Source organism: Sebastes umbrosus, chromosome 17 (genome assembly GCF_015220745.1).
Source record: "Sebastes umbrosus isolate fSebUmb1 chromosome 17, fSebUmb1.pri, whole genome shotgun sequence".
NCBI lineage: Eukaryota > Metazoa > Chordata > Actinopteri > Perciformes > Sebastidae > Sebastes > Sebastes umbrosus.
The window spans coordinates 11,683,283-11,711,260 of NC_051285.1; the positions used below are offsets into that span (position 1 = coordinate 11,683,283).

General features: G+C 40.3%; 2 protein-coding genes across 2 annotated transcripts; both read left to right on the plus strand.

Moving 5' to 3' along the window:
* The first annotated feature begins 208 nt into the window (after positions 1-208).
* Positions 209-15,648, plus strand: ubtd2 (ubiquitin domain containing 2). The gene is made up of 3 exons (XM_037748638.1): positions 209-458; positions 4,803-5,039; positions 14,245-15,648. The coding sequence occupies exons 1-3, from the start codon at positions 389-391 to the stop codon at positions 14,760-14,762; spliced, it is 825 nt and encodes a 274-aa protein (XP_037604566.1). The 5' UTR covers positions 209-388; the 3' UTR covers positions 14,763-15,648.
* A 6,559-nt stretch (positions 15,649-22,207) lies between these two features.
* il12bb (interleukin 12B, b) lies at positions 22,208-27,889 on the plus strand. The gene is made up of 9 exons (XM_037748851.1): positions 22,208-22,286; positions 23,471-23,555; positions 23,653-23,754; positions 24,381-24,563; positions 25,364-25,469; positions 25,563-25,732; positions 26,963-27,123; positions 27,542-27,660; positions 27,800-27,889. The coding sequence occupies exons 2-9, from the start codon at positions 23,471-23,473 to the stop codon at positions 27,825-27,827; spliced, it is 954 nt and encodes a 317-aa protein (XP_037604779.1). The 5' UTR covers positions 22,208-22,286; the 3' UTR covers positions 27,828-27,889.
* Positions 27,890-27,978: the final 89 nt, after the last annotated feature.

Consider the following 27,978-nt stretch of genomic DNA (forward strand, 5'->3'; position numbering starts at 1 on the left):
AGGACAGAAAAACAGCTTCTCTGCACACAAAAAAAACATAAATGTGTCAAAAACATTATCATCAAGTCTAAAGCAAAACATTTGCAGCCCCAAAGGAGACAACAGCATCCCCCCTTCTTTTTTTTGTTACAGAGCACTTCTTCCTTTGTTCTCCCTCCTCTCCTCTCTCCTTCTCGGTCACCTTGTCTCTCTTCCTCCCCACCACAGATGAAGAAGAGGAGGAGGATGCCTGCTGCTGCGCCCTGCCAATGCTGAGAGGAAGAGGGGAGGAGGAAGGAAACGAGGAGAGAAGGGAAGGAGAGAGAGAGAGAGGGGGGCTAGTGGATGTAGCTCTAGCTGTGGGCCGGGGGGTGAGCTACCTAGCCCGGGCTGCTCTGCTGAAACATCCATGGGTGGCTGTGTCGGGAGCCACCACGACTCCTCCGGCAGCTTGAACGAGAACTCGGACGGCACTGGAGGTAACTCAAGCGTCTTTTAGTGTCTGCAAAGCTGGGGCTTTATTATTAGTAGGGGGGCTTCCTGTGCATGTTGTCCTGTTCTGGAGGTCTGCTTTCCTTTTCCTTTATATACCCGAGCCAGACAGACATAGGGTATCTCCCCTCCGCACAGCACAGCAGGGCCTTTCTTGACGAGAGAAAAAGATGCCTGCTCGCTACTTTGTTAATAAACTGGGGGTTTTATTTCCTGCAGCGACGCCGCCTCCCTTTTTGTTCTTTGCTTTTTTTGACTGAGCTAACCTGCTACAATGTAGCACAGTTAGCCTGCTAGCTTTTTCATGCATAACAAATATGGGTCACACAGACGGCAGAGGCATGCAATGCAAGGGGAGTGATCCAGTCTGATTTCAATTATGTGTACTGTTATCCTCATGCAAGATGCACTTTATTGTTAATGCTTTTTTTTTTATTGACTGTGTTTTGTAGAAGCAAATTAGAGCATGTTTAGTGCTGGAAAGTGTTGTCAAAACTTAAAGGCTGCTTCAGCTTTCTGATAAGGGAAGTGTGTTTTTAATTGTGAACAAGGCCCGAGAGCAATACGCACCATGCTGGCCATCCACTATGCACTGCAACTGTATTTATTGAGCAATAAACAGTAGTGCATGCAATACCTGAGGTTATGGAGGCAGGATACTATACCCTAACTAAAAAATATTTAGGGTACATTATTTTTTTTTTTTACCAGTAGTTATTTTTCTGTTGATAGTATATTTTGGATGAGTGGTTAAAAGCATTAAAAAATGCATGAAGTCTGGTGTAAACTGGTTCACAAACTGGCATATGCAAGGGGAGTGATCTAGTCTGATTTTCAATTATGTCCTGTACTGTTATCCTCATGCAAGCTGCACTTTATCATTCATGCTATACTGTTTTGTATAAGAGAGTTTAGGTGTTGGGGTTATGTTTAGTGCTGGAAAATGTTGTCAAAAACTCAAAGGCTGCTTCAGCTTTATGATAAAGGAAGTGTGTTTTTAATTGTGAACAAGGCACGAGAGCAATACGCACCATGCTGTCCATCCACTATGGACTGCAATGGATTAGGTTTATTGTATTTGTTGAGCAATAAACAGTAGTGCATGCAATACCTTTTAAGGTTATGGGGCAGGATATTACCCTAAGTAAAAAAATATTTAGGGTACACTATTTTTTTACCAGTAGTTATTTTCTGTTGGGACTATAACTTGGATGACTGGTTAATAAAACCATTAAAAGATGCATGAAGTCTGGTGTAAGCTGGTTCAAAAACTGGCATAGTGTTCTGTTGATAGTATCAACAGAACACTATGCCAGTTTTTGAACCTGCGTACACCAAATTTAATGCATTTTTTTATGGTTTTAAATGTCATCCAAGTTATAGTATCAACTTAATACCGAATTTAATTAATTTTTTGATGGTTTTACAAGTTATAGTATCAAGTTGATGCATTTAAAACCATCAAAAAATGCATTAAATTTGGTGTACGCAGGTTCAAAAACTGGCATAGTGTTCTGTTGATACTATAACTCGAATTACCTTATATAACCATCAAAAAATGCATTAAGTCTGGTGTACAATGGTTCAAAAACTGGCATTGTGTTCTGTTGAGAGTATAACTCGGATGACTGCTTGAACCATCAAAAAATACATCAGGTCCGGTGTACGCAAGTTCAAAAACTGCCATAGATTTGCCTTCATTAGGTAGTTTACAGAGGAGACACTGACAGTGTACATACGGCTATGACATGCACAAGCATCTGATATTACATTGCATTAATCTTTCGTAGAGATTTTTATCAAGCTGAGGTGCTGTAGACAACTTTGTACAGTAGTTTCCTGCTTGTCTGGTTCTGAAAAGGGCTTCCACTGACTGGCTAGTAAGTTATTTTAATCACAGATTGGGAGATAGAGCTGGTTTGGGGGGTGGGGACTGAACACTTAGAGATGCTGAGATATAGCCTGGTTTCCTTAATATCTTCCTTTTTGACTCAACATCCGTCTTGACGACTTGTTCGGCTATCTCCCAGACTTCCTGGACGTCTAGATGTCACGTAAACAGGTTGCAGAGAACCCAGCTTTATCTGTGTGTAGTAACAAGAAGCTGTGTGGTGTTAAAACAGATGCAGACAAGCAGCTGTTACTTGACACCTTGCTTGATGAGGACAGAGACAAGGCGATTAGACCCGATCACATGTCAATTTATCTGTTTTCACCAAAGCAAATGTTATAGCTAGGTTTACCTAGTTCAAGCGCGGTGATATTTTAGTATAAAACCATCTATTACCGGCCCACATACATCCCTGAGGATTTCTGGGGAATTCCTGCAAGACAGGCAGGTAGGCTCGTGTTTAAAGGTAAATTATGAGCAGATGGATGAGCTGGAAAGTAGGCTAATGCAGAAGTATGAGCAAGCAGTCAAGTTGGTGATAACACACAAGTACATACACATGAATTCAGGCAGGTCTTTCTGGCAGATCACTATTATTAAACTGCATGCAGAACATTTTTAATGTACATATTCTGTTTTCGTTAGAGTCAATGTGAGCTGCTGCTGATGTTTTATTTACATAACCACATGTGTAGTTAATGGTCTTTGTATATGTCATTATCTGTTCGAGTTAACTGCCGCAACGTCTAAATTTCCACACAGGCACAACTGAAGTTTTGTCCTATTTTGTCAACCAAGGACCTCATTGTTCCTCGATTACAGTTTTTTGCAAATGCCGAGACACAACAACGGGTACTTGTGGCACAGTTGTTGAAACCACTAAGTCATGCAGCCGTCTATTGACCAGCTAAACCATAAGCACATTGTCTGCTTTACACTAAGATTGAAATTCTAAAAACACACTTTTGGAACTAACTACACATGGCATTCTACATTAGACACATCATTCAGAACTGTGTTGTTTGGTAAACAGGCAGTGAAATACCTACTCTCAATTATCAGTCACCTGCACCCAGAATGCACCTGTAACCAATTAGATCACTTAGAAATCAGAGCTTGAACACTGTAAACAGGATTCAGGTTTGCTCTTTGGATGTGTGCAACAATAGAGGGCAATTTTGGAGAGAAATTTAGAGGAAGTAATTGCAACATACTGAATTTTGTTTACAGTACAATCTGGCAACTATGTTCATGTCGTCTTCAGTGGTTGTCTCTGATACTGTTACGAGTATTGAGAATAAACTAATGTGTTTCCCCGTTGCATTTGTGTTCATAGTCTATATTTACAGCATGCTGCAAATGAAAATGCCAAAGACTCTAGATAAGTGTTTTATACTTGGCACATCAGTCATCTCAGTGTGCAGTCGGCATGTGGAAAGAGCTTTTATTTGGTGTTTGTGTGCAGAGTAGAGCGTTGGAGTGTTTGCTTTTGCAAGAGATGGAAGATAGTTTTGACAAAGAGGGCCCTGGGTTCACAAATCATGTTTTAGAAAATGCAAAATCTGGTTGTTGTAAGAAGAGAATTCTTATAACAGTGCAAGTCTTGTATACAGCAGGTGGATTATTGTATTATACACAAACAAAGAGGGGGAAAAGTCAAGGTACGCGTAAACAGTCTGTCAGTTCACCTCTTATTTACTACAAAAAGTCAGTTGAAGGTTGGTGTTGTCGGGAGTGTGCCATGTGATCACCAGAGTACATGTGTACCAGCAGCAGGTGTAACTCAACACCTTGATCCGTCATCCTCTCCTGTGTTGCACACAAACACACACGCACACACACACACACACACACACACACACACACACACACACACACGTACAAACTGTCCTGTACCTGTCGTCCCCTTCGTTGTTGATCCAGATGGTGTTATTCATCAGCCATTCTGCTGCAGATGGAGCGCTGTTAGATGCTATAACCCTAACCTTGTAACTGGTAACACAACGCTTCTAGCTTCACTTCTACTCAGTCTAAACGTGTGCTCCATGTTTATATCAAGGCTTGTGTTTAATCTGTCATCTAAGTTTCAATCTTAAGACTGATGCTTTGTTTTAGATAAATCCTAACTCTTATTTTTGCCTCTTTCTGCTTTACTCTTTATCCCTACTTCTCATTTTCATCCTCTGTGTATTCCCCCTCTCTCTCTTTCTGACTGTCAACTTCCACTCCACGTCTGTCTACTCTCTTCCCTACATCCACATTTGATTCCTTATTTCCTTATTTCATTATCTTGGTTATCCCTTCTCCTCCTTCTCACCCCCTCCTCTATCTATCCTATTTTTCTATCTTTCTCTTCTGGTTCCTCTCCTTCATCTCCCCTCCCTCCTGTCTTCCTTCTCTCTCCATCTTTCCTCTCTCTCTCTCGTCCTCCCTCTCCCAGTGGCTCTAGGGCGTAACCAGCCCCTGAAGAGAGAGCGGCCTAAATGGAAAAGTGACTACCCGATGACTGAAGGCCAGCTGCGCAGCAAGAGAGATGAGTTCTGGGATACGGCGCCAGCATTCGAGGGCCGGAAGGAGATCTGGGATGCGCTGCGGGCGGCGGCCAGCGCCTTTGAGAGCAATGACCACCTGCTGGCTCAGGCCATCCTCGACGGGGCCAGCATCACACTGCCGCACGGTAACGCACATTACCACACCGGTAGATGTAGCAGATACCTCATAGCCATAGTTTGTTGTTCGTGAAATACCGCTGGGGGGACTTTATGTAGGACGTTGCAGTTGATGATTACCACCTCAGGAATTTCGACTCCCTTTTCCCAACTTCTCTAGAGAACCTAAAACTCAGGAACACAGCTGTAGAGAATTTCTTAACAGTTTGATGCTTTACTGAAGGCTGCAGATCTTGTTTTTTTGTGGATTTCAAGTTCATTAAAATACAGGAAGAGACAAGAATGTTTTTTTAAGTAGGGCTGCACAATTTATCGAATATTAATCGCGATTTTTGGCTTCCCGCAATTAAATGAACGATTGCAGATGTTTATAATGCGTGCTCTGCTTATAGAAAACTCTGCTGCATATCAAGTCAAGCGCTTCCTAAACTAACAGTCAGCCACCAGGGGGCGATCGAGATGTTTTGGCTTCACTTTCGGGGAGCTGTCATGCCGCTGCACGCGCACCCTACAGCGGCAGCCCGTGAAAGACTTTCCTGAAAGTTGTGGTTGCAGTCCAGAGTAGAAGAGTAATATACTGTAGAGCAGGGGTTCTCAACCTTTTGCAACTTGAGGCCAACTTCTGATTATGTCAAATAATTTCCGAGGACCACCTTCTCAAATAAATGAGAAACTGGGCTATAAAAATGTGTTATGCCACTGGCAGGTGTAATGACCCATGTAAATATTCAGCTTACCCTCACCCATCACTGCCTGCCATTATGAATCCAAAGTATTCAGGGTCACTTTTCCACACCACATCCTTTAGAGCTTTTACTGGTGCAGGGTTTTCTCCAACATCATATTTTTGTTTTAAAAAATGCTCCATTTTGCCTTTCCACTGAGGGGCCACTGAATATCATCTATTACATATTAATAGGTTATATAGGTTAATAGAGTTTAAGTTGAGAAGCTTAAGGATGTAAGAAAACTTCCCCAGGAAGTATCCTCTGTAGTTTCAAGTGTCATCTGACGGGGAAGTTTCATAAATAAGGGAGTAAACTTTGCCACACATGACTATTCATTTCTGCTAGGGACGTTTGATACTTCTCTGCACAATAATAAGTGTTTAATGAATATGGATCTGATTCCAAGTAACTACACGCATTTACAGTATTCAGCCTGCAGTTACACAGATGCAGAACCTTTAAGTATATCTCAATGACGGCATCGTAGAGGTTAGACTAGCTATTAGGAGGTTTATACTGTACTGTACGATCAATCAATAAATAATACATTAAAAGAGGCGTGTCCTCCTGAAAGTAGGATTTAATGAAGTAATCACTCACACAAGTATAAAGATGCATCTTCTAAAACTTACTGGAGAGCATTCGCTTAGAACAGATCAATAAAACTGGCTCAGATTCAGGAAGCCCAACAACTCCACACAGTAATTATCAGCCACTTGTGTAGGCTTTCTATTTGTGGATGTGCGTCATTCTCTCGATTCCTAATTCATCTCACCTCATAATACCCGAACAGAGGAAAGGAAAGGTTACCTTTTTTCTTGTTAAAATGTTGTCGTGGTGAGTTTTGGATGGTGATGCATTTTGTCCCTCCGGTGGCATTTCACTTCCGTCTCCAGACTTTAATACAAGAGTCCAAAAGTGAGTTTTTTAATGTATCAGTGAAAGTAAACGTCACTAGTGGATTGAATACTAATTCTCATTATGTTAAAACAGTTGAGATGACTGGCTTGCTCTGATATAAAACATGTTCATGGACCTCACAGGGATGTAACAAAAACCGATGCTTTGGTATAGTTTTGTAAAAAAATCGGTACATATCGATACTGAATATTTGAAACGGTTTTAATACTTTATTTTCCACAGTATCGATACACGGGTAACAGCTGCGCTTTCTGCTCTCTCTTCTCTCCGACAGCAAGTTGACACACATACCGCTATTTATCTTTTAATAAAAATATGCCCTCAATGTCGTGTCAGTTTTTCTCCGTGGTATCGATTATCGATTTTTTTCAAGGTATTATATCTAAGTTGGAAATTCCAGTATCGTGACAACACTACTTCGGTGCCAAGTCGATGCCACAATTCTGAAAACGTGACAGTATTTGTATTTCTACAGTACCGTGGGTACTGGGAATCAGGGCTCAAGACTAACAGCGTCCAGTCGTCCCGGGGAAAATTTCCCTGATAATGCTACACTGTGAATAACAAATCTGTGTTGAATCCTCTTTGGCTAAATAACGGAGCTAACGTTAACGGAGGTTGCATTGAGTTTTATTATGATGCGTTCAAGCTCTATTCAGTAAAAATGATATCAGGCGAAGGTAAATATAACGTTATCATGATGTGTTCAAATGTAATCTTGTTAAATGTAGTTTTGGACGAAAAAACTTTTTTACCGTGGTATCGAATTGAGTATCGAGAATTGTTCACTGGTATTGGTATCAACTACTAAATTTCCGGTATGGTGACATCCCTACTGCATATCCGTTATCCCCTACCACACCGGCACAGCATCATGTATATTTGAAGTTAACATGGTAGTAAGCAGAACCTTACTTTGGATTCTCCCCAAAAAATGCCCTGTTTATCAAAGGCAGTTTATTTCTGATGGGCTAGGTGAACTCCTGTGCAGGAAACCAGAGCCGGACACAATTATTCTGTTTGTAGGCCAACAGGGACACTAAATCTCAAGGTCAGCGCTACCTGAATACGATGTGGGTATAGCAGTTACCAACAGATAGGCTATCTGTGCGTGTAAACATAGTCAGTGTCTTGTCCTGCTCCATTTCCTTTCGTAGTTTGGCCAGGTCAGATCAGATCCCGCTGGGCTGCAGCTGTGGATTCCCCAAGCCTGATGTCACCATCTCACCAATCCACCACTCCAATACAAAGAGCAGCCACAATACTTCATATTTTTATTACTGACAACTTTATGTCTTTCCTTTGCACTCTTTTTTTGCTTTCACCATTCCAGTAGTAACAACAACAATTGAGACGTTTCATTCCAAACCACAAATGTGGCGTCATGGTGGCACTAGATGAAAAGTCAGAAGATCACCAAGGTCAAAGGGGTTCATCCTCTGCAGACTGTGAATGTCTGTAAATAAAGTTTCATGGCAATCCATCCAGTAGTTGTATCCAATAGTCTGGACCAAATTGGTAGACAGATAGAGCCATGTTGCTAACCTGATGCACCCGATGGTTTGTTACACAGAACCATCCGAGAAGCCGTCATTGAGAACTGTTTAGAAAAGGGCAGGCACTTTCAAAAAACTACTTGGTAGGTGATTGGATGAACCATCTGTCAATCAAACTCTTGCCAAAGCCAGTCAGGAGAAGAGCAAAAAACATCTTTTCCATCAAGAAAAGCCTTCAGTGCCGTTCTTTGCTCTTCTTTTTTAAATGAAGAAATACTCTCCAGTTCTGATATAACCGATGCTATTGCAGCATCTACGCTAACCTCTACAGGAGCCACCATTGTTGTTTAGAACGAACAGTCGCCTCTCCGTGTCGTCACACATACCTAAAACCACACGCGTGGCTGCCAGTAGTTCCTCACAGGACGCTGATTGGCCCCGTGATCTGGCTGGCTTCCGTTACTGTACTAAAACATATTATATAGTGCAGACGTTGTTGTTGCTATTCACGAAATGAAACTGAGTATTTCAAGTTCCTTAAAACTCCCACTGCATTTATAATGGGGACTTTCATTCATGCATCAGTCGATGGGTTCCTTTTTCAGTGCGTATAATTAGACTGGAGACCAACTTGGTCTTGAAAAGTAACTCTGTGAAGCAGAAAATGGGAACCATTTGCATCAGCTGTTGGTCAACATGTTGGATTCTATCCAACCTGCAACGAATGAAAACGTCACTGATTCACATCATTATACGCCTTTATGTTTTCACCCATAACCAGTCAAGCTACTTTTTGCGAAACAGCACTGCAGCAACAAATAATCTTTCATGTATCATAAAAAAAGAACCCTATCTAATTTGGTGCAAGGCTGATTTCCCCCCCTCGCAGTGATGTTTTTCAATCTAAACTCATGTTGTTTAATGAAATCCGAAAGGCATTAGCACCACCTGGAAGCCATTAGCATTCTGCAGCTGAAGGATAAACACTAATGTGGAGCCAACTGGAGAAGAAAAAAAGCAAGTGAGATATACAGACAGATTCGCATCCAAATCATGTTTAGAGAAAGTCAGTGAACCATGTGTAACATTTATCTTGTATTTATATTAGCCTTTTGTGACATCAGCTGTGACAGCTTCCACATATTTAGCTGTCTCCGCTGGCGTCTCACTGTCTCACATGAAAGGAATTTCAAGGCCCTGACACACCAAACCGACATCAGAGAAGTAGCGGTGATGAAGGCCAGCCTGTGTCTTGGCCCAAAAATGTTGCACTTGGAACACACCGCAAAGACAACAATCCAACGGCCAACTAGCACGTACGTTGGAGAGGAAATAACTCTCCGTACCAGCAGGTGGCGGTAGTCTGTATGTCATTCAAATAGAGAAACTACATACAAGCCGTTGCTATGATACATACGTGAAACAAAGCGGCGTTTGCCGACCATCTTCACACCACTCTCACTCACCACTTGGCTTCATTCCAGATGGCCATGTCGTTGTGAAAATATCCGTGTGTTGGAATGATCAGATGAGATGAAGATGGAAAATGAGAAGAGCCTTCTGTGTTTGCCTTCTTGACTTTACTCGTTGGCTTGCTTTCCTCACTTCCGCTTCTCTTCTCGTGCATGAGACGCTTAAACTGAACCACCATTCAGAGTGATTTCTCTCACCAACGAGCTCCGCCGCTGCTTCAACACGCTGAATCGGCCGAAAAAACTCTGACAAGGGCAGACTAGAGCTGACAGTGCGGGACACATGGCAAAAACTAGGCCAACAGACGCTCACCGACGGCCCAAAATTGGCCGACCGTTAAAACTAACACCACATAAAAAACACGTTGACATTATTTTTGACTACAAAAAACAGGATGATCAAATGTGATTTCAAACTGGACTTTAATACATTTATAATTCAAACAACAATTGACACTACTGAATGCAGTAAAGCTGTGTTTATACTCGCGCGAGGCACCGTGGTGTGGGCCTCCACATATGGTGCGAGCACGCACAAAGGCGTTTATGCCCAATACGTTGTTCGTTGCAATATTCTCCGAACTGCCGGGAAGAAGTCAACGAGTGCTACCAGCAAAATGCCATAAACCAAACTCCACAATGCCAAGGAGGAATTGTAATTATCTATAAAGTCATATCTCATATTCATGGACATACTTTATCACCTTTATACAATCCCTGTAAAGAAAGGAGTCAAATATGAAATGTATTATAATGAAACAAAGGTTGAAAATCCTGTAAATCATTTGATTCGGCTGGCAAAGTATTTTACTCAAATGTAAATTTTCTTAAAGCATTTATAAACAAACTGACCATCTTTCTAATTCATTATTTTACTTATTAATTTAAGTTATTTGCTTTTATCTTATTGTGGCAGTCGTGTCTGAAGAGCTGTGCGCACGCAGTGGGCACCTAGTTACAAAATTCAAAATGCACAACCAAGCGCTGCGACAGCTTGCGGAGACTCCGCGCTTTACACAACAATAGGTGTCATTTTTGGCTCGCGCCCCCTCGCCACAGGGACACTACAGCGAGCATAAACCCAGCTTTAGGTGTTGATATGTGTTGCACATGTTGATATTTCAGTTATGTTACTGACAGAAGTGGAGAGCTTTAATACCTTAAAAACATGCTCACCATACAAATTGTGTCACTATGTTGGTATGTCAGCAAATTATGTGGTTGCATAAGCTGAAAGAGTTTGCCTACATAAGGTTTTTGTCATGACAGAAGGAAGGAAGGATGTTGTTATGGGGTTGAAATAACTTGTAGTTCTTTTCCCACCAAGTGGTTTTTGGTGAGTGCTGTTATTATAACTTCACACTTATGGTCCACATTACTACGCATTTCAGTTTTAGAAAGTGTGTGACGCTCTCACTTTCCACCTCTCACTCTCACATACGCTCTGGTAAACCGTTTCCCGAGGGGTAGCGTTGCTTTAATGTCCTCACCTTGACCACAGCAGTCGTCATCTAGAGAGCCGAGAGCAACATCCTGCTGACTCATCTCAGTCTCACTCAACACAAAACTCATTGTCTCTCTCTCGAGTGGCCATTGGCTCAATTAAGTCATAAAACAAAACAAAACAAAACACCAGCGGTGTGTTGACCTTTTTGAAACGTTTTGAGATGACTTGTGGAGTTTTCACCACGGTCTTTAATTATCTGTCAGAAGGGCAACATCATTTCCATTTCTTCAAAACCATTATAAAGACAAAACATTTGGGAGGAATTGGCTGTTTTGGGATTTTACAAGATGGTAACCTCCGGGTCTGTGGGGAAGTGCCTCAAACTTGCATTCTTTCTAATAACCAGGGCGACTCCTCTTGTTGCAAAAAGAAGCCTGATTGTATAGAAGAAAATGGCCCTACTTCTCACTTGATTTTATTACCTCAGTAAACATTGTAAACACGAGTTTATGGTCTCAATCTCTAGTTTCAAGCCTTCTTCAATACAGCATGATGTCCATCTAGTAAATTATGGTCCCATTTAGAGTCAAATAGACCATAAAGCAGGGGAAGCTTTAGGGCCTTTACACACTGGGGACATTTTCTTCATGTAATTAATTTGGACGTCAATATATTTTTTTGTACTTTGTACTTTCACACAGAACATGAATATTACATGGGGAATAAACCAGTAGGGCTGTCCCGAATAAAACATGTTGGGCTTCGAAGCTTATATTCGAAGGTATTCGAAGCTTTGGGACAGCGCCGCTGCCACACAACTGTACACAAACGCAGCTCTACACACGACAAACATATATACCTGTCTAAAATAACTAATAATAATTCATGTTTATTATGAATAATGAGTAATGTTGTGGGATTATTCCTTAATTCATGGGCTATTTAGGGATTTATACATTAATATAACATACAAAAAAACAAAGCATTCGAATACTGATTTGGAGGTTGATTACCATGGCAACAGTTGGAGCCTTGAAGCATTCGGGTCAGCCCTGTAAATGTAATGTTTTCCGGAATGAGGTCAATTTTCTGAGCTTTTGCAACGCGAATAAAGGCATCAATCCATCACATAGTGTGGAATGGGTTTTTGTTGCGCCTATATTTATGAAACAACAAGAAGGAGGCTCCGTAGTCTCCTTTCAACCTTGACAAAGACAGCGCAGACCAAATCTACTCCTTCCGTTCTTAAGTTTCACAATAAAAGCCTTAAGACATATAATATTCGCAGGCGAGTATTTAGTATTTGTGTATTCGTCACGCCCCCTCCGGTATGTAGAGGCCTTCAGGGCGTGGCTACCTTGTGTTTGACGGGTTACTACCGCGACGTTCTGTTCATGAAAGTTAATTGTAACATTTTGGTTGCCTAAAAACGTCTTAGTCAGCGTTCGGTTGTACTTGGCTCAATCCTCTCGTGTAACTTCTGGTTGCAAAAAACAACATGGCGACAGCCAAAATGCCGCCCTTGAGTCTTCAAAACGGAAGTCTACAAACCAATGGGTGGGTCACGGTGACTACGTCCACTTCTTATATACAGTCTATGGATTTTATTCAGGCAAGCAAGCCTTGTGATCAAAACACCCATTACCACAATAACATTGCTTGGTGTTTTCAGGTGTGAAAAGTAGTGACTTTAAACCTTTGTGTGGGGGGACCTGTCTGAAATCCCCTTGAGGACCCTTGGGGGTCCCCCCTCTGCAAATACCACTGTTTTTTGTTTCTGTTAACTAGGTCTTATTTCCCCCTCTCTCCACCAACTCTATACCCACTACGTGTTTGAATCACGGTTGGTCATCAGTGACATAATGCTTTTTAAAGTATAAGAAATCCCTTTTTTCCTGCTTTCACTTGTCTTTCCTCAGTATTTGTTTTCTGGCGAGTCTTTACTCTCATTTCTCCATTTTATCTTACTACAGCGAAATGTAAATTGGAGGACAGGTCTTTGTTAAATGGAAAAAATGACGTGAGTGTTTCACTTTCAGTTCATGAATGCAATAACGAAAATATACAAAAGAAAACTGAATTTAAATCCAACATAAATGTGGGAAGCATGACTTATCCAGACCATTCATTTGAAAGTGAGAAATTAAGGGAAATATTTAGGGACCTGAAATGTTCACTTTAGTTGTTAATTGCTTTGTGTTGGAACTTCCCAGTTAAACATTTACCTAGTGTACTAAATATAACTATGTACGCACACAGGTTTGTTTATATTGGTATGTGGGTTACAGTAAGCTGTAACCTGCTGCAGATGATGGTTTCCGTAATGTATGTATAAGTGATTCCTATAATATGACACACCATGCATGTAGCTACAGTAGATCAGCTAATCCTGAAGTAACCTGACAATGTTTCACTTCACTTTTTTAATTTGAAATTTGTGGTTTATATGAATTGGTTAAAATAGACTTGTTTAAACCTCTCATTGATTTGTGTCCAACCGGACTTTTAATAAAGCTTAAAATATATGTGAACTGATAGGAATGATGGTCAAAGCTGTTAAAACAAACTTAAAGGAACAGTGTGTAACATTTCCGGGGCTCTATTAGCAGTAATATAATATTTATAACTATGTTTTCATTAATGTATAATCACCCGAAACTAAGAATCGTTGTGTTTTCGTTAGCTTAGAATGAGCCCTTCATATCTACATAGGGAGCGGGTCCTCTTCACGGAGTCCGCTATGTTGCTCCGCCATGTTTCTACAGTAGCCCAGAACGGACAAACCAAACACTGGCTCTAGAGAGATGGCTTTCACGTTTTTACATTACCTGAAGGCCACGTTTGTGAAACTGCGTTAATGTGAGCTGCGGAGTGCAAAACCGCAGTACTGCCAGCCGCCGTCTGACTTCCATTGCTCCTAAAGTAGTGTTATTATGGTAAGGATGGCCTCTGAGCGAGGCGAACGGCGTTACCACGGTTTTGGAAAGGAAGGAGTGAGCAGAGGGGTACTCAGTTGGTTGATATCTGCAACCACACCGCTAGATGCCGCCAAATAATACACACTGCACCTTTTAAGATGTTAACAAACAAAACAAAAATTCCTTCAACCTTTTTATATTAAAGTGTTGACACATGTTTCCATTCTTCAGGAGCTCTGACTGAATGTTACGATGAACTGGGGAATCGATACCAGCTGCCAGTCTACTGCCTCTCTCCTCCCGTCAACATGATCGAAGAGCGCTCCGACGAGCCCGACGGTTCAGATCCAGACTCCGGGGCCGCAGACCCGTCCACGGGAAGCGCCAGCGACGCCGGCTCAGGAGGGGAGTGCCAGCTTCGACTCCGGCTCTCCACGGGTCGCGACCTCCGGCTGGCGGTCCGTTCCTCGGACACGGTGGGCATGATGAAGCGTCGTCTACACAGTCAGGAGGGCGTGCCTGCCGCAACCCAGCGCTGGTTTTTCTCAGGTCGGCCGCTGACTGACAGGCTGCGCTTGGACCAACTCAACATCTCCAGGGACTACGTAGTGCAGGTCATCCTCAGCCAGCCGCCACCGTCGGAGCCGGAGTCGGAGTCAACACCAGGACACACACCAGAGGCCTCTGGGCCGGCGGCAGAGGAGGGAGTGGCTGCACTGCTGCAAGAGCCCACGCCGGTGGAGAATTAACTCCCCCCAACCTGGCAGCGTGGAGGGGGGGCAGTATAAAAGAAGGAGGATAACAAGGGAGATGAAATGAATGAAAGTTGATTCTGACTCTTCTCTTTCTCTTCTTCTTCTTCTCTTCTCTTCTTCTCTTCTCGTTGTTTTTGCTGAGAAGGGCTTTGTGTGGGCAGAGGTCGGCCTTCTGCCGGAGCAAAACGACTCTTGAATCGAGAAAAGACTCTTCCTTTTGGTTTTACACGTTGAAATTTTGACCTTTTTGAAGTCTTTTTAACTGTTCCTATGGAAACCAAACAACAAAAAAGAGAACTATGTCAGATGGCGTTTAGGGTTTTCTTAGCAACACTGATGTTTTCGAATGTGTCTGTGTTTCAGTTTCCATTCAAGTTCTGCTCTCTGGCAAAGCTTGGTCAACAGAAATCTGTTCATGAGGCTACAGGGTTATACATACATTTATAAATACATTTCCATTACAACACGGGCAGTTCAGAAAGGAGAAAGGTTAACAATCATGACAGTTATTCTTAATTATATGTGAATCAAATCAACTTCCTCACTTGGGGATTAAGTCAGTTTGCTATATGCTGTAAAGAAAAGGTCGCTGGTTAGTAAACAGATGTGTCCTCCCTCTCGTCAAGAGGCTGCCGCTGGATTAGACGCTTTATTTCACTCTGCTTCACAGAACAATCAGAGCAATCATGTAATAAACATTAAGTAGTCAGCCTGTGTGTTTGTGTGAGTGTGTGGATAAGCGTGTGTGTGCGTGGATGCTCATATATGATCAAGACACAACCACATTATTCATGTGGCAAAAGGATGGAGCATCAGAAACACAGTTGCATATTTTGATTAAAAATAGAATGTTTTTAATTAAAATTGATCATTGTTTCTATTCCTCGATCTCCGTCTAATTATTTGCATTGAATATTTCCATGTTTTGATGCAGAGGTACAAAAATTATAGCGGTATGTTGCAATAATGGTGTGATTTACATTCTGTTGCAGTCCTTCAATGGCACTTTATGGTTAATAATTAGGGCAATTAATTAATTAATTTAAATTGATTAATCGTTTCAGCTCTACTAATCTTTTTTTATTATTATTTCTCGTCCATTTTACCGCAGATCTATAAAGAAGGGCCCTCGTAATGCAGCGCATAAATGTGTGATTGTTTAATTAGAACATTATTGTCATATTTCAGGCCATATTTATGTTTTCCCATACTAATATCAGGATGTAAGAAACACCCTTTTCATGATACCTTTGTTATCTCGGGGGGGAAAGGTGTTGTAAAAGCCTCATATTGATGCTATAATTCCCATTCTTATTGTTGGAAGATTGAAACAACAGATCAGGAGATACAAAGAGAATTTATCTCTAACTATTACTGGCTGTTTTAGGCCGGTATCAATATTTTAGAATTAAAAGGAATACTTTGACATTTATATCAGGATAAACCCCCTTGAGATGCATCGTCTCGTTTTCGAGGGGGTCCCAAACAAACACTTACAGAACAGTACAAGACACAATGTTATATAACACAAAAGCGACAAAACAACATATAACAAAACAAATAACTAAAGGAAAAATAACCTAAATAATAATAATAATAAAAAATAAAATAAATATAGAAAAGAAAAATTGTACAACCTTAACATTTTTGGGAGATACACTTTGCCTTCTTGCTGGGAGTTAGATGAGATGGACACCACTCTCATGTCTGTATGGTAAATATGAAGCCAGATAGCTTAGCTTAGCTTTGAGACTGGAATCGGGTAGCCTAGCTCTGTCTAAACGTAAGGATAAGTCTAGAGGAAAATATTCACACACTCGTAGCCATTATGCACAAAAATGATTTAATAATTTACCAACATTTCGACATGACCATCTTCTTCAGAGTATAGAGGGACAACAAACAGCCCCACAGGCATTAAATAGACACAGGTGTGTTCAATCATGTCCTCAATTACATCTACAAATTATGGCAGGAGCACAAAGCTACCTGATTCATAAGGCCATTTAAAAACCACATTAGAAAAACAGTTTGAATAAAAAAGTCTAGGTTGTACAGTCAAAAGAATCTACATATGAGAAAAGCTAAGTATCTCAGGTTCAGCCTTATACAGACACACAACATCAGGTGAGACACAATAGGTAGTGTTTCAGGAAAAGAAACACAACACCCCTGGCTCCAACTGGGTTCCTACGGAGGAGATCTCAAGGGATAAACATGATATCTCAAATAAATAAATGTATTAGAAGCATTAGAAATATATTAGGAAAATACTTTAGAGAAAAAATATTAGAAACAAAAGCGTTTTTATATAGAAAGAAAGACTTGTAGGGAAAAAAAAAACTTTACATAAAGAAAACAAGTCTATTATATAAAGAATTAAATAAGTAGAAAAGGTTAAGGGCTGAGATAGAGGGAAGACGCCTATCTATGTACTTATAGACAACAATAAATGGTTTTAGATCAACTTCAACATTTAGGCATTAGGACGGGTATTTGAGTGATAGATCCAAAACAAAATCAAATATCAAGCTACCAGCACCTCTATCACTCACTAATTAAAGAGGACCTATTATGCTTTTGTGCTTTCCCCTTTTCTTTAGTGTGTTACATAGTTTTTTGTTCATGTAAAAGTCTGCAAAGTTACAAAGTCCAAAGTCCACGCCAAAGGGAGTTACTCTCCCCACAGAAACACTGCTCCTGAACTGCCTGAAACGCCTCGCTTGAAGTCCCGCCTTTTATTCTGTAACATGGTGATGTCACCAAGTAATACATATGCATAATACCTGCTTAGCGGCTAGTTTGTCATGCCCTCAAACAAAGCTAGTTAGAGCGGAGCTGGAGTGGAGTCTGAAGAGTTTGGTTTGGTTGACCAATCACCACAGTAGGCCAGCTGACCAATCAGAGCAGAGCGTTTCCGACAGAGCGTGAAAAGAGGTGCTGCAGCACAGCCGGTATGAGGAAAGTAAAACGTTTTTTGAACATTAAAGCATATAAACATGTTAATGATATGGCTGAGAAATGGTGTGAAACTATGTTCTGTCTAAAATCTATATATTGGCCGACTTACTTAGATATGGCTAAAATTGGACGTCAGCGTTGCCAGATTGGAAATGTTAAACTATCATACGACAGGCTTCAAATGACCATATTTTGCGGAAAACATGAGTCAAAACCACAAGAACAAATAGGCGTAAGTGTTAGGTTTACCAAAACACGTATTTAAATGACTTTTTGACACGCCTACGAATCTACCCACATCGTTTTTTTGTTTGTTTTTTTAAAAGCAAACTGACGTACAGTAGCTATGATGCGTGGATGTGTGTCAATAAGTCCATCAGTCTGACAATTTTTGTAATAGCCTACTTTTACAAAAAAATTACAATGACTGGAAGCCTTTCATTTTCTGCATGAAAACAGTTAAGGCCATACGCTAAGCTAATTAATTAATAAATGACTGGGTTTACTAGTGCATTCAGAGCAATCCCTCATGCAAACTCTCGCAAATGAGTGTCGAGCAATGGGAGAGAGAACGACAGCCCGTCATCAACATCGTAGTCTACACCAAACATGATTGGCTAGAAAGAGGTCATGTGAGAGGAGCTGGAACCATCCGGAAATTAATTGATCGTACAGAGGGCGAAATGATCGTACAAATGATGCCTGTTGGACGTCAAATTTGTCACAGCTGATTTAAAGGTCTCTTTTTTTACAACACATTAATACCTTACAGCAGATCTGCTTCCCTTTTCCTTTGATTTCCTCCGTATTTCAACTTCCTTCTTATAAATCTACTCATTCCAGCCAGACAGAACCTGGAAAATTCTTTGAAAAAAAACATTATGATGCAAAGAGGACGTCTAAAGAGAAGAAGCCACTGTGAGCATTGTGTTTGAAAGAAGTGCTGCCAACAGGCATTCCCAGCTTGAGCCAAGAAATATGCGAACGTCATTGAGCCGGTGATGGAATGAGGAAGGAATTAACCTGTCTGCTAACAAACTAGCTGCCGTCGGTCACGTAGACTAAACACTTGAGTATTAATGTAGAGAGGAAGAATGAGAGCTAATGACCCACTTTCATGTTATGAAACGTGAAAGGTCACACCGTGCATGAGTGGTCGGCAGAGGGGAAGTGGATACTTGATAAGGTCAGCGTGGCATGGCACCTCAAGTCCTCACAACAGTTTTTTAGGGGGAAATACCTTTTGTATATCACACCTGATCGAGGTCACAGTCTCAAAATTTAATTTTCTCTGTTTTGAGACACATGTACCATCCCAACATTATTCTATAGGAGCGAGTAGAGTGGTTGACCTTTAACCGTCAAGGTTGGTGGTTCAATCCCTGGTTCCTACTGTCTGCATGTCAAGGTGTCCTTGAGTGAGACACCCTGAATGTATATGATGATTCTAATAAAGTTTAATAAAGTCTTATGTATATATTATTATATATTATTACACGGCTTTGTTGACTACTCGATTCTGATTGGCGCTCCGCGGTCTATTATTTCTTTATAGCAGACCGTTGCTATGTATAACAGACCGTTGCTATGGCCGCAGTTCTGATCTCGGACTCTGGAGGACCATTTTTTGTGTCAAATTTTTGCTTTCTTAAGTAAGTAGACGTGTAATAAGCGGGATAATGTACAGCTAGTGGGTCATTGTCCTTCAGGGCGATGCGGTGGATCCCACAATGACCGGCTTGCTGTACATTATCCCTTACATAATACATTTCATAATAAGTTTTCATTGTCATAAAGCTTGTAGTTTGGGACATGTGTATTGTGTCAAAGTAGACTCAAAGAAGAAATGAAGCCGCACTTCATTTCTGAGAAACATATTATACTTTATTTTGAAACCACAAAGCACACCAACCTGGAGCAATAATCATCTATTACCTTTGTTCACAAGCGCACAGCGACGTTGAATCAAAAGAAACCTCTATAACTATAATTAGATTAGAGGTGTACTTACAGGAAATGATCTGCTGGCTATCATTACAGACACACCTACACTGGCGTAGTTAAATGTTAGTGGTTCAAATGGGAGCTTAATGATGATGATGGAAACTCCTCCATAAATCATCTGCACAGGTAACTTCCCATTTACACATTTGGTTTTTCTACTCGGGTCAAAGAATATTTTGTTCACAACATAATTCAAGAAACCCTTCATGTGACTTTTCACTTATAATAAACCCCAATTTTTTCATCCCACTGACTCTATTGTCCTTTCCACCTCAATGGCGATGTTGTCACCGACATTTTTGCTTTCTTGTTCTTGAGAACTCTCATGACCGCTTTCCAGCGTACCTGTTTAGTTTTAGTGACGAGCCATCACAAGCTGTCTGTCATGTGCAAACACTAGAGATAACCAGTTCCCTTCCACGGAGGTTTCTGTCCCTTTTGTTGTTTCTGACTTCCTCCACAATGGTCAGTGTGGTCGTACAATCAAACACACAATTTCACAATAAATAATGAATTGTACTTCTCATCTCCCACATGACTGCGTGAATCAGGCTGAATGAAATATGAAACTGTCAGATGGAGAACTGAGGAGTGACAAAATATTTTTGATCTGGTCCTTAGCTTCTTAATGAATACAAATTGTCCTTTGGCAAAGGCGAATGTATCAAAGATGAATGTAGTCACCAGGTTCAACTACATCTTACAATCACTGCCGGTGACAGTCCCGGTGAAGTATTTCCACCAGGGCTGTCAATTGATTAAAATATTTAATCATAATTAATCATGATTAATCACGATTAATCGCAAATTATTCACACATTTTTTATCTGTTCATAGTGTACCTCAAAGATAGATTTGTCAAGTATTTAATACTCTTATCAACATGGGAGTGGGTAAATATGATTTCTTTATGCAGATGTTAGTATTGGAAATCAATTAACAACACAAAACAACGACGAATATTGTCCAGAAACCCTCACAGGTACTGCATTTAGCATAGAAAATATGCTCAAATCATAACATGGCAAACTGCAGCCCGACAGGCAACAACAGCTGTCAGTGTGCTGACTTGACACACACACACACACACACACACACACACACACACACATATCCATGCATCTGCTCACTTGCTTGCAACTACAACACAGCCTCTGTTCTACTTTTACTTTACTTGTATTTTTTCTTTTTTTACTAGTTAATGTCTTAGTCCTCTATTTTAAGTTCTATACTGTATGTTCTAAGGGGCTGAGGGGCAGGGTAATTGGCTCCACCCACTCCCAATTGGGAGCAGGTGTGGAGAGCTGAACACCTGGAGCTGATCTCCTTATCGGGGGGAGAATTAAGGACAGCCAGCAGAGTTCATTTGGTGTGGCTCATGCTGTGAGTGAGGCCTAATGACGGCCACACATTATACGAGAATCGAGCCGATTGTGGGCCCGATTGTTTGATAGTTCTGTAGATTATCTTTCCAGATGTTCCTCTGGTGTGAGGTATGTTAAGAGTGTTTTTTTTACATTACATTACATTTATTAAACATGTTCAGTATTTACAATCAGATATCCTGTTGTGTGTGTGAGGAACCCCGAGGACAACTGATGCTATGCGGACATGGGTCTTGGGGTGTGGGGTATAACACATGCGCAGTGTAACTGAAGCTGCGGTCGTGCGTTGCGATTGGCTCAATTTTGGCGAGTGCAGGCCAGATTTTACTGCGCATGTGTTGTACCCCCTAAGATATGACGCGTTGATGATGCGCGACCCAGCCTCCTTTCCATAGGCCTTGCCCGTCGTCCGCTATGTTTGTTTACACTAAAGTCATGTTTGATCGTGAGTGATAATGCAAGATTTCTTTTTTTTTTTAGTCGAGACTCTTCATTGTTCATGAATGAATCTGTTAGTGTGCTGTTTTGGCCAAATCGTTGCTTATCACATAGGAACAAAATGTTAAATTTAACATAACATGTCGTTATGTGTGGGGTCTCTCACATTTTCAACATCTGTTAAGATTTGAAAAATCTTTTAGCGTGGGCCAGCCTTAAGACGTCTTTACCCGGGCCTTTGTGGACGACCTTGGCCAGTCCTGGATCTTGCCCTCTTGCGGCACGGCTAACTTTTTGGTTTGCCAGTTTATGGGGTTAGGGCTCCTGAAGGAGTTTGATTTTTTGTTTTGTTTGTGAGACTTTGAGTTAGGATGAATAGAAACCCTGTTGACCGTTACGCTGACTCTGTCTTTGATTGCTGTACTTCCCTATTTTCCCCTGTAATAATGTCCTTTACTCATTGTTTTATGTTTGTGTTTATTCCTAAATTCAATAAAAGGTCAATTACAAAAAATTAAAATTTTCCTTTGGTGTTTCCGAATGATGGGATTGCACACACACACACACACACACACACACACACACTCAAAGCAGTTCCTCTTTCTAGGGGTTTTTCTGCCTTCTGCTTCTGTCATACATAAATACAGCCTGCTGAGTTCATGCAGACAAACTGAACACAGACTCAGATCAGCCTTCTCACCTTTCTGGCATCCTCATCAGTTCAGTCAAGGTAAGATTTAATTTTCTGTTATCTCTCCTGTTTGTTTGTTTTCTCCAACATGTTATTCACCAGATATGTATTCTTATATATTGAGGTTAACACCTGTTTCTAACATTATTAAAGTTAGAATTTCATTGAAAGAAATGACTTAAATGCACTTTAGAGGTACTTGTATGCTTTAGTTCAGTGGTTCCTATAGAAGAGGTTGCAGGATGAATCTGCTGTAACGGAGATGGAAGCAGATAAAACATCTTTATGCTGTTTTGTGGCTTTTTTGCTAGAAATTACTGGCTAATTTTTCAGAATCAGATTTATTTTGCCAAGAGCATACAGTATATACAAGGAATTTGACTCCAGTTTTATGCAGCTCTCTCAATGTACTTATACAGAATAGAAATAACAGCTAGAAACGAGGACAAAAACGCTGATCAAATAAAGGCGAGGAATAGACAGTTATGACACAAGTAGTGAAAAAATAGGTGTATATGTATAAAAAGCACCAATGACCAACAATAAGATAACAATAAATTAAATTAAATAAATTTTTAATATTTTTTTTTAATATAATTTTTACTTCTTCAGCATCCTAAAATAAATGAAATTTTGGTCGAACTGGTCACAACTTGTAGATATACACAACGGTAACAAAGCTTCATTTTATTCATTAAATTTATCTTTATATAGCGTCAAATCATAACAGAAGTTATCTCGAGACGCTTTTATATGGTCACAAGGCAAAAAGGTTGTGAACCACTGCTTTATTTGAGTATTGCCAGTATTTGAGTATTTTCCTCCACTATATTTCAGACAAAAATATCGTACTTTTTACTCCATTGCGTTTATTCTAGGATTGTAGTTACTTGTTACTTTTCAGATTAAGACTTTACTTGTATCTTTTTAGAATGTAAACTTTTTAGAAACTATATGGGAAAGATCCTTGTTACAGTTGGATGACAAACTGTTGGTGAAAGACCAGTTAGTGTCTCCAGTTCTGTTGATTTTGTTGTTACTGAACAATCATATTTATACATATTGAAGAGTCTCAGCCTTATAGGACTGTAAAATAAGAGGTTTAAACACATCCATATTTCTCTGTTTATGTGCAAGTCCTAAATTAAAGCCTAATTATAAATCAATGATACAAGTTTGGTTCCAGTCCCTGTGCTATATGAACTTATTGTCCTTACTTCCAGATGCGTGTATTGTTCCTTATGGTCCTGTATGCTGGACTGTGCTACGCCAGCGACCAAGACAACATAGAGACTCTAATGGATAACGGTTGGTAACTCCTCCTTTTGTCTCTTTGCCTCACATACAGTAAATGCTGATTCAAGTCAGTGTGAGTGAATGTGTTTCTTGTCTCTTACTGATCTAGTTCTGGTCCTGAGGGTGCCTTATGGTCTGGGCACCAGGGTGAATGTTCCTCTGAGCTGTGGAGAAGCGTACCAAAACCAGCCTGTGGTTTGGAAGAAAGACGGTAATACAACTTTTACTTCTACTAGGAATCAGGGCTGTCAGTCGATTTAAATATTTAATCGCATGATTAATCACAATTAATCGCAATTTTTTTTATCTGTTCAAAATGTACCTTAAAAGGAGATTTTTCAAGTATTTAATACTCTTATCAACATGGGAGTGGATAAATATGCTTGCTTTATGCAAAAGTATGTATATATTTATTACTGGAAATCAATTAACAACACAAAACAATGACAAATAGTCCAGAAACCCTCACAGGTACTGCATTTAGCATAACAGATATGCTCAAATCCTAACATGGGAAACTGCAGCCCAACAGGCAACAACAGCTGTCAGTGTGCTGACTTGACTATGACTTGCCCCAAACTGCATGTGATTATCATAAAGTGGGCATGTCTGTAAAGGGGAGACTTGTGGGTACCCATAGAACCCATTTTCATTCACATATCTTGAGGTCAGAGGTCAAGGGACCGCTTTGAAAATGTCCATGACAGTTTTTCCTCCAAAATTTAGTTTACTACTTCTATTATCATTGTTACTTGTAATAGTGCCTGTGCAGATACACTAAATGAATCTTTAAAAACATGATTTTGATTGTTACATTGCCCTATGTCCTTGTCTCAGGCGAGGACATGGAGCCAGCTCTGCAGGGGAACCAGGTGACGGTCCTGGTGGAGGAGATGAATGGAGGAAACTACACGTGTCACCTCGGTCCAGACGGGGAATACCTCAACCACACTGTGATCCTGGTCCAACTGGACCCAGACAACAGGACCGTCATACTGGAGGAAAAATCCCCTGAGAAGGGTAAGATAAGACAGATGGAGGGAGGGAGGGAGGAGAAGAACAAAGAAGGCACACACTGACAGAAAAAACAAATGGAGAGAAAGATAAAGATTTGTTGTGTAATCGGACCTGGCGAGAGGTATTTCACCGGAGGAGACATTGGATTGATGTCACTGAAGAGCTGTAGATAAGAGAGATGGTGGGAGAGGGAGATAAGATGGGAAAAAATAGACTAGAGAGGCTGTTGCCCAGAAGTAGACAACGTTGAAAAGATAAGATGAACGGTGGGTACATGTAGAAAGAAAGTGGATAAAAGGAGGAGCAGAGGAATGATGGGGAAAAGGAACGAGACAACACAGTGAAGGGGAGGAAACATTAAAAATAGACAACACAGTGTCTTTGTTCAAGTCATATAATTTGATGCTGTAACATAAACAAACCATACCACAATGTCAGGCTTCATGTCACACCCATTCACCATATGCACCTAAGTTCTAGTCCACAAAAGTATCCTGTTTCCCAGATAAAAAGTCCCTTTTTTCTTTTGCTTTACTGAAGAAATTAAACATTTTTTCATAGATCTTTTGCCACCTTTTACAAATTGCAAAAAGCTGTGAAAGCTCTAAGGAGCTTTGGAACAGTTTGTACTGAAGAAAAACATGTGCCATAAGGAATTGTTTTTTCGTGCCTGATTTGATGCAACAAAATGCTGGGACCTTCAAAATAAAGCTCTCTGAAACCCGAAAAATGTAAAGATGAATTGTTCACAAGAACGTTAAACACAAAGAGAGGGACTCAGACAGTGTTTTCTGTTGCTCCAGGTCACATCCACTGTTCAGCACCGAACTATAAAGGCTCCTTCCACTGCAGCTGGAGAAGAACAAGGGCCAGATCCAGCGCCGCCGTGCTCCTGGTGAAGGCAGAACGGTGAGGGCAAAACATAATTTCTCACACACTGTACTCATTAAAATCCATCCTGTTCTAGATAGCATTGTACCAACCAGTTTGTCTCCAATCTAGGAATTTTGAAAATATTTCCTGTGAGCTGAATGCTGATGGATCAGGGATTCGCTGCCAGGATAACAGCTGCCCATACAAAGAGGAACAGCACCGCATCTCCATCACCATCTACATACACAGCTACTCTCGCCTGGAGGCCTACACAAAGGCTTTCTACCTGAGAGAGATTGGTGAGTTATTGTATTTCAAATTTTTTTTTAGGCTTATTTACAGGTGCATATTTGAATTTTGGGTTCCTTTTAATGTTAAAAAAACATGTTATTTTTCTCATACCGGTGTTACACTGAAATCTGTGACTGCAGAGAGCCAGCAACACATGAGGACACCATTTCTGACGGCTGTCCCCCCACTCACCAGATTATTCAAGTGTGCTATTCTTTTAAACTTAAAATAAGAGAGTATGCTTTCAGTTTACTTTTTATGTACTTATCAGAGATATACTTAACAAAATTATACTTAAGTATACTTGGCTTCTACTGACAAGTATACAGAAACACCTAAATATACTTGGGTTATGCTTACTTTTTGATAGAGTAGCCTGTTAGAGGGTGTGAGAGTTTGTAAATTAATGTTTTGATATTAATTTACTTTAAATCTTCAAGAATTTTCTACATTTTTGCATTCTCCATTCACCGTGGAGGCATGTGAGAAAAACTATTTTTTTTTTTTTTTTATCTCATAACAAAATATCAAGTCAAAAAAAGCAAAAGTCTGTTTATGTAATGCATAAACTAGTGATGTCAGTAACTAGAAGTTTACTGAGAATGTATTTTCATAAACTAAAAAGTGGGCTACAAGTATATAACTAGTAATCTAACAGCATACCTATAAGATCACGTGTAGTAAAGTTCACCTCATAATCTAGTTGCAGTACAAAATACATGGTAGATGTAAACTAGTTGTGTACTCAAAGTTTACTATTCTTACACTTAAAGTACACTTAAAAGTATACTTTTATAAAGTGGACCAATTTAGTTCCAAGAAGTATTGAAGTAGTATATTACTGGTACCCTGATATTAGTATACTTACTATATAAGACATACTTGAACTTAACTTAATTTTACTTCATCAAATAAAGTATAAGTATACTACTTTTTCGTAAGGCTGTACCTGTGTAATAAATGATGCAAATATGTGACAGAAAACACAGACAACTAAATTGTTAAAAAACATAAAATTTGTATTTAAATATTTTTTCTTTAAAGATATATTCACAAAACTCTAGAAGAAAGGCAAAAGATAGGTACAGTGGGGTCACATTGTCTGACGAAAGCTGGTGAAAAATGGTGACCTCATGTGTTGCTGACTCTCTGCGGTCACAGATTTCGTATTTTCGTAGTATCTCCCTGCTGTTGCGATCCTGCCACATCTTCCTCACTGTATTGTTATGCTCCCCTAGTGAGGCCCGAAGCGCTCCCTAACCTGACCATCAGTAACGGGAATGTGTTCAGCTGGAGCTACCCTGAATCCTGGGAGAAGCCCTGCACCTTCTTTGGCCTGCAGTTCCAGGTCAAAGTGGTCCAGAAAGGACATCCCTGTGACAGTGCCAACAACATCATGGTAATGCATTAAACCACATTTTATGGATGCACGATATGATTTTTTTTCAGCAAATACAGATAACCGATAAATACCTGCTTCTCATGGCCGATACTGATAAGATAACCGATGATTTCGCATTTGTTATATTTTAAAAATAAGTTCATAGCTTGTAGTTTATGCACACCTGAGGGTGAGAAATACTTAGATTTAGTGAGCAAAGATGGATGATTTAATATTTCATAGCATCTCTAACTGACATCAACAAATACAAAGAACAGTTCTGACTTCAAATGTCTATTTATGTTTTTCTGCTTGTTAAGCCAATCAAAGCAATTTGGCTTCCCATTATCAGCCGATAATTTATCGGGCCTTGTATGTATTGCGCATCCCCACCACATTTCTTTGTCTTTAACGTGTCGTCTCTTCTCTTGTGCAGCTGAACACCACTCAGGAAACTCAGTATGAGGTCAACGTCAAATCCCCTAAGTATGTTTTCTGTGTGCGAGCTCAGGACAAATATACCAACGGGCCTTTCAGCCACTGGAGCCGATGCATGTAAGTTTATTATCTGGACCAGTGGGAGTAAGAACTGTTTTGACTAGAGTATATGAGACCAAAGAGAGTATACGATTTATTCAAATAATACCAAGTCATGCCACCAACATTGATCTGATCCAACCCGTCTTGTCTCCAGAGTGGATAAACACACCGAGAGCTGCTAGATTCTATCACTGGACTGCAGTCATAAAGGATGGACGAACACAAGGATGCAAGAACAACATATCTCTAACTCCCAATTTTTAACAAATCTTTTAAAGCAATGTACAAAAAAGTGTGTGTTGTAGTGAATGTATACCTGTACAGTATTTATTG

What these genes read in the sequence shown, in the direction of transcription:
- ubtd2 (XM_037748638.1), top strand. Translation starts at nt 389, where the DNA reads ATGGGTGGCTGTGTCGGGAGCCACCACGACTCCTCCGGCAGCTTGAAC. An exon ending in GAACTCGGACGGCACTGGAG is followed by an intron (nt 459 to 4,802) that starts GTAACTCAAGCG and finishes TCCCTCTCCCAG; the next exon opens with TGGCTCTAGGGCGTAACCAG. An exon ending in CAGCATCACACTGCCGCACG is followed by an intron (nt 5,040 to 14,244) that starts GTAACGCACATT and finishes TCCATTCTTCAG; the next exon opens with GAGCTCTGACTGAATGTTAC.
- il12bb (XM_037748851.1), top strand. Translation starts at nt 23,471, where the DNA reads ATGCGTGTATTGTTCCTTATGGTCCTGTATGCTGGACTGTGCTACGCC. An exon ending in AGAGACTCTAATGGATAACG is followed by an intron (nt 23,556 to 23,652) that starts GTTGGTAACTCC and finishes TTACTGATCTAG; the next exon opens with TTCTGGTCCTGAGGGTGCCT. An exon ending in GGAAAAATCCCCTGAGAAGG is followed by an intron (nt 24,564 to 25,363) that starts GTAAGATAAGAC and finishes CTGTTGCTCCAG; the next exon opens with GTCACATCCACTGTTCAGCA.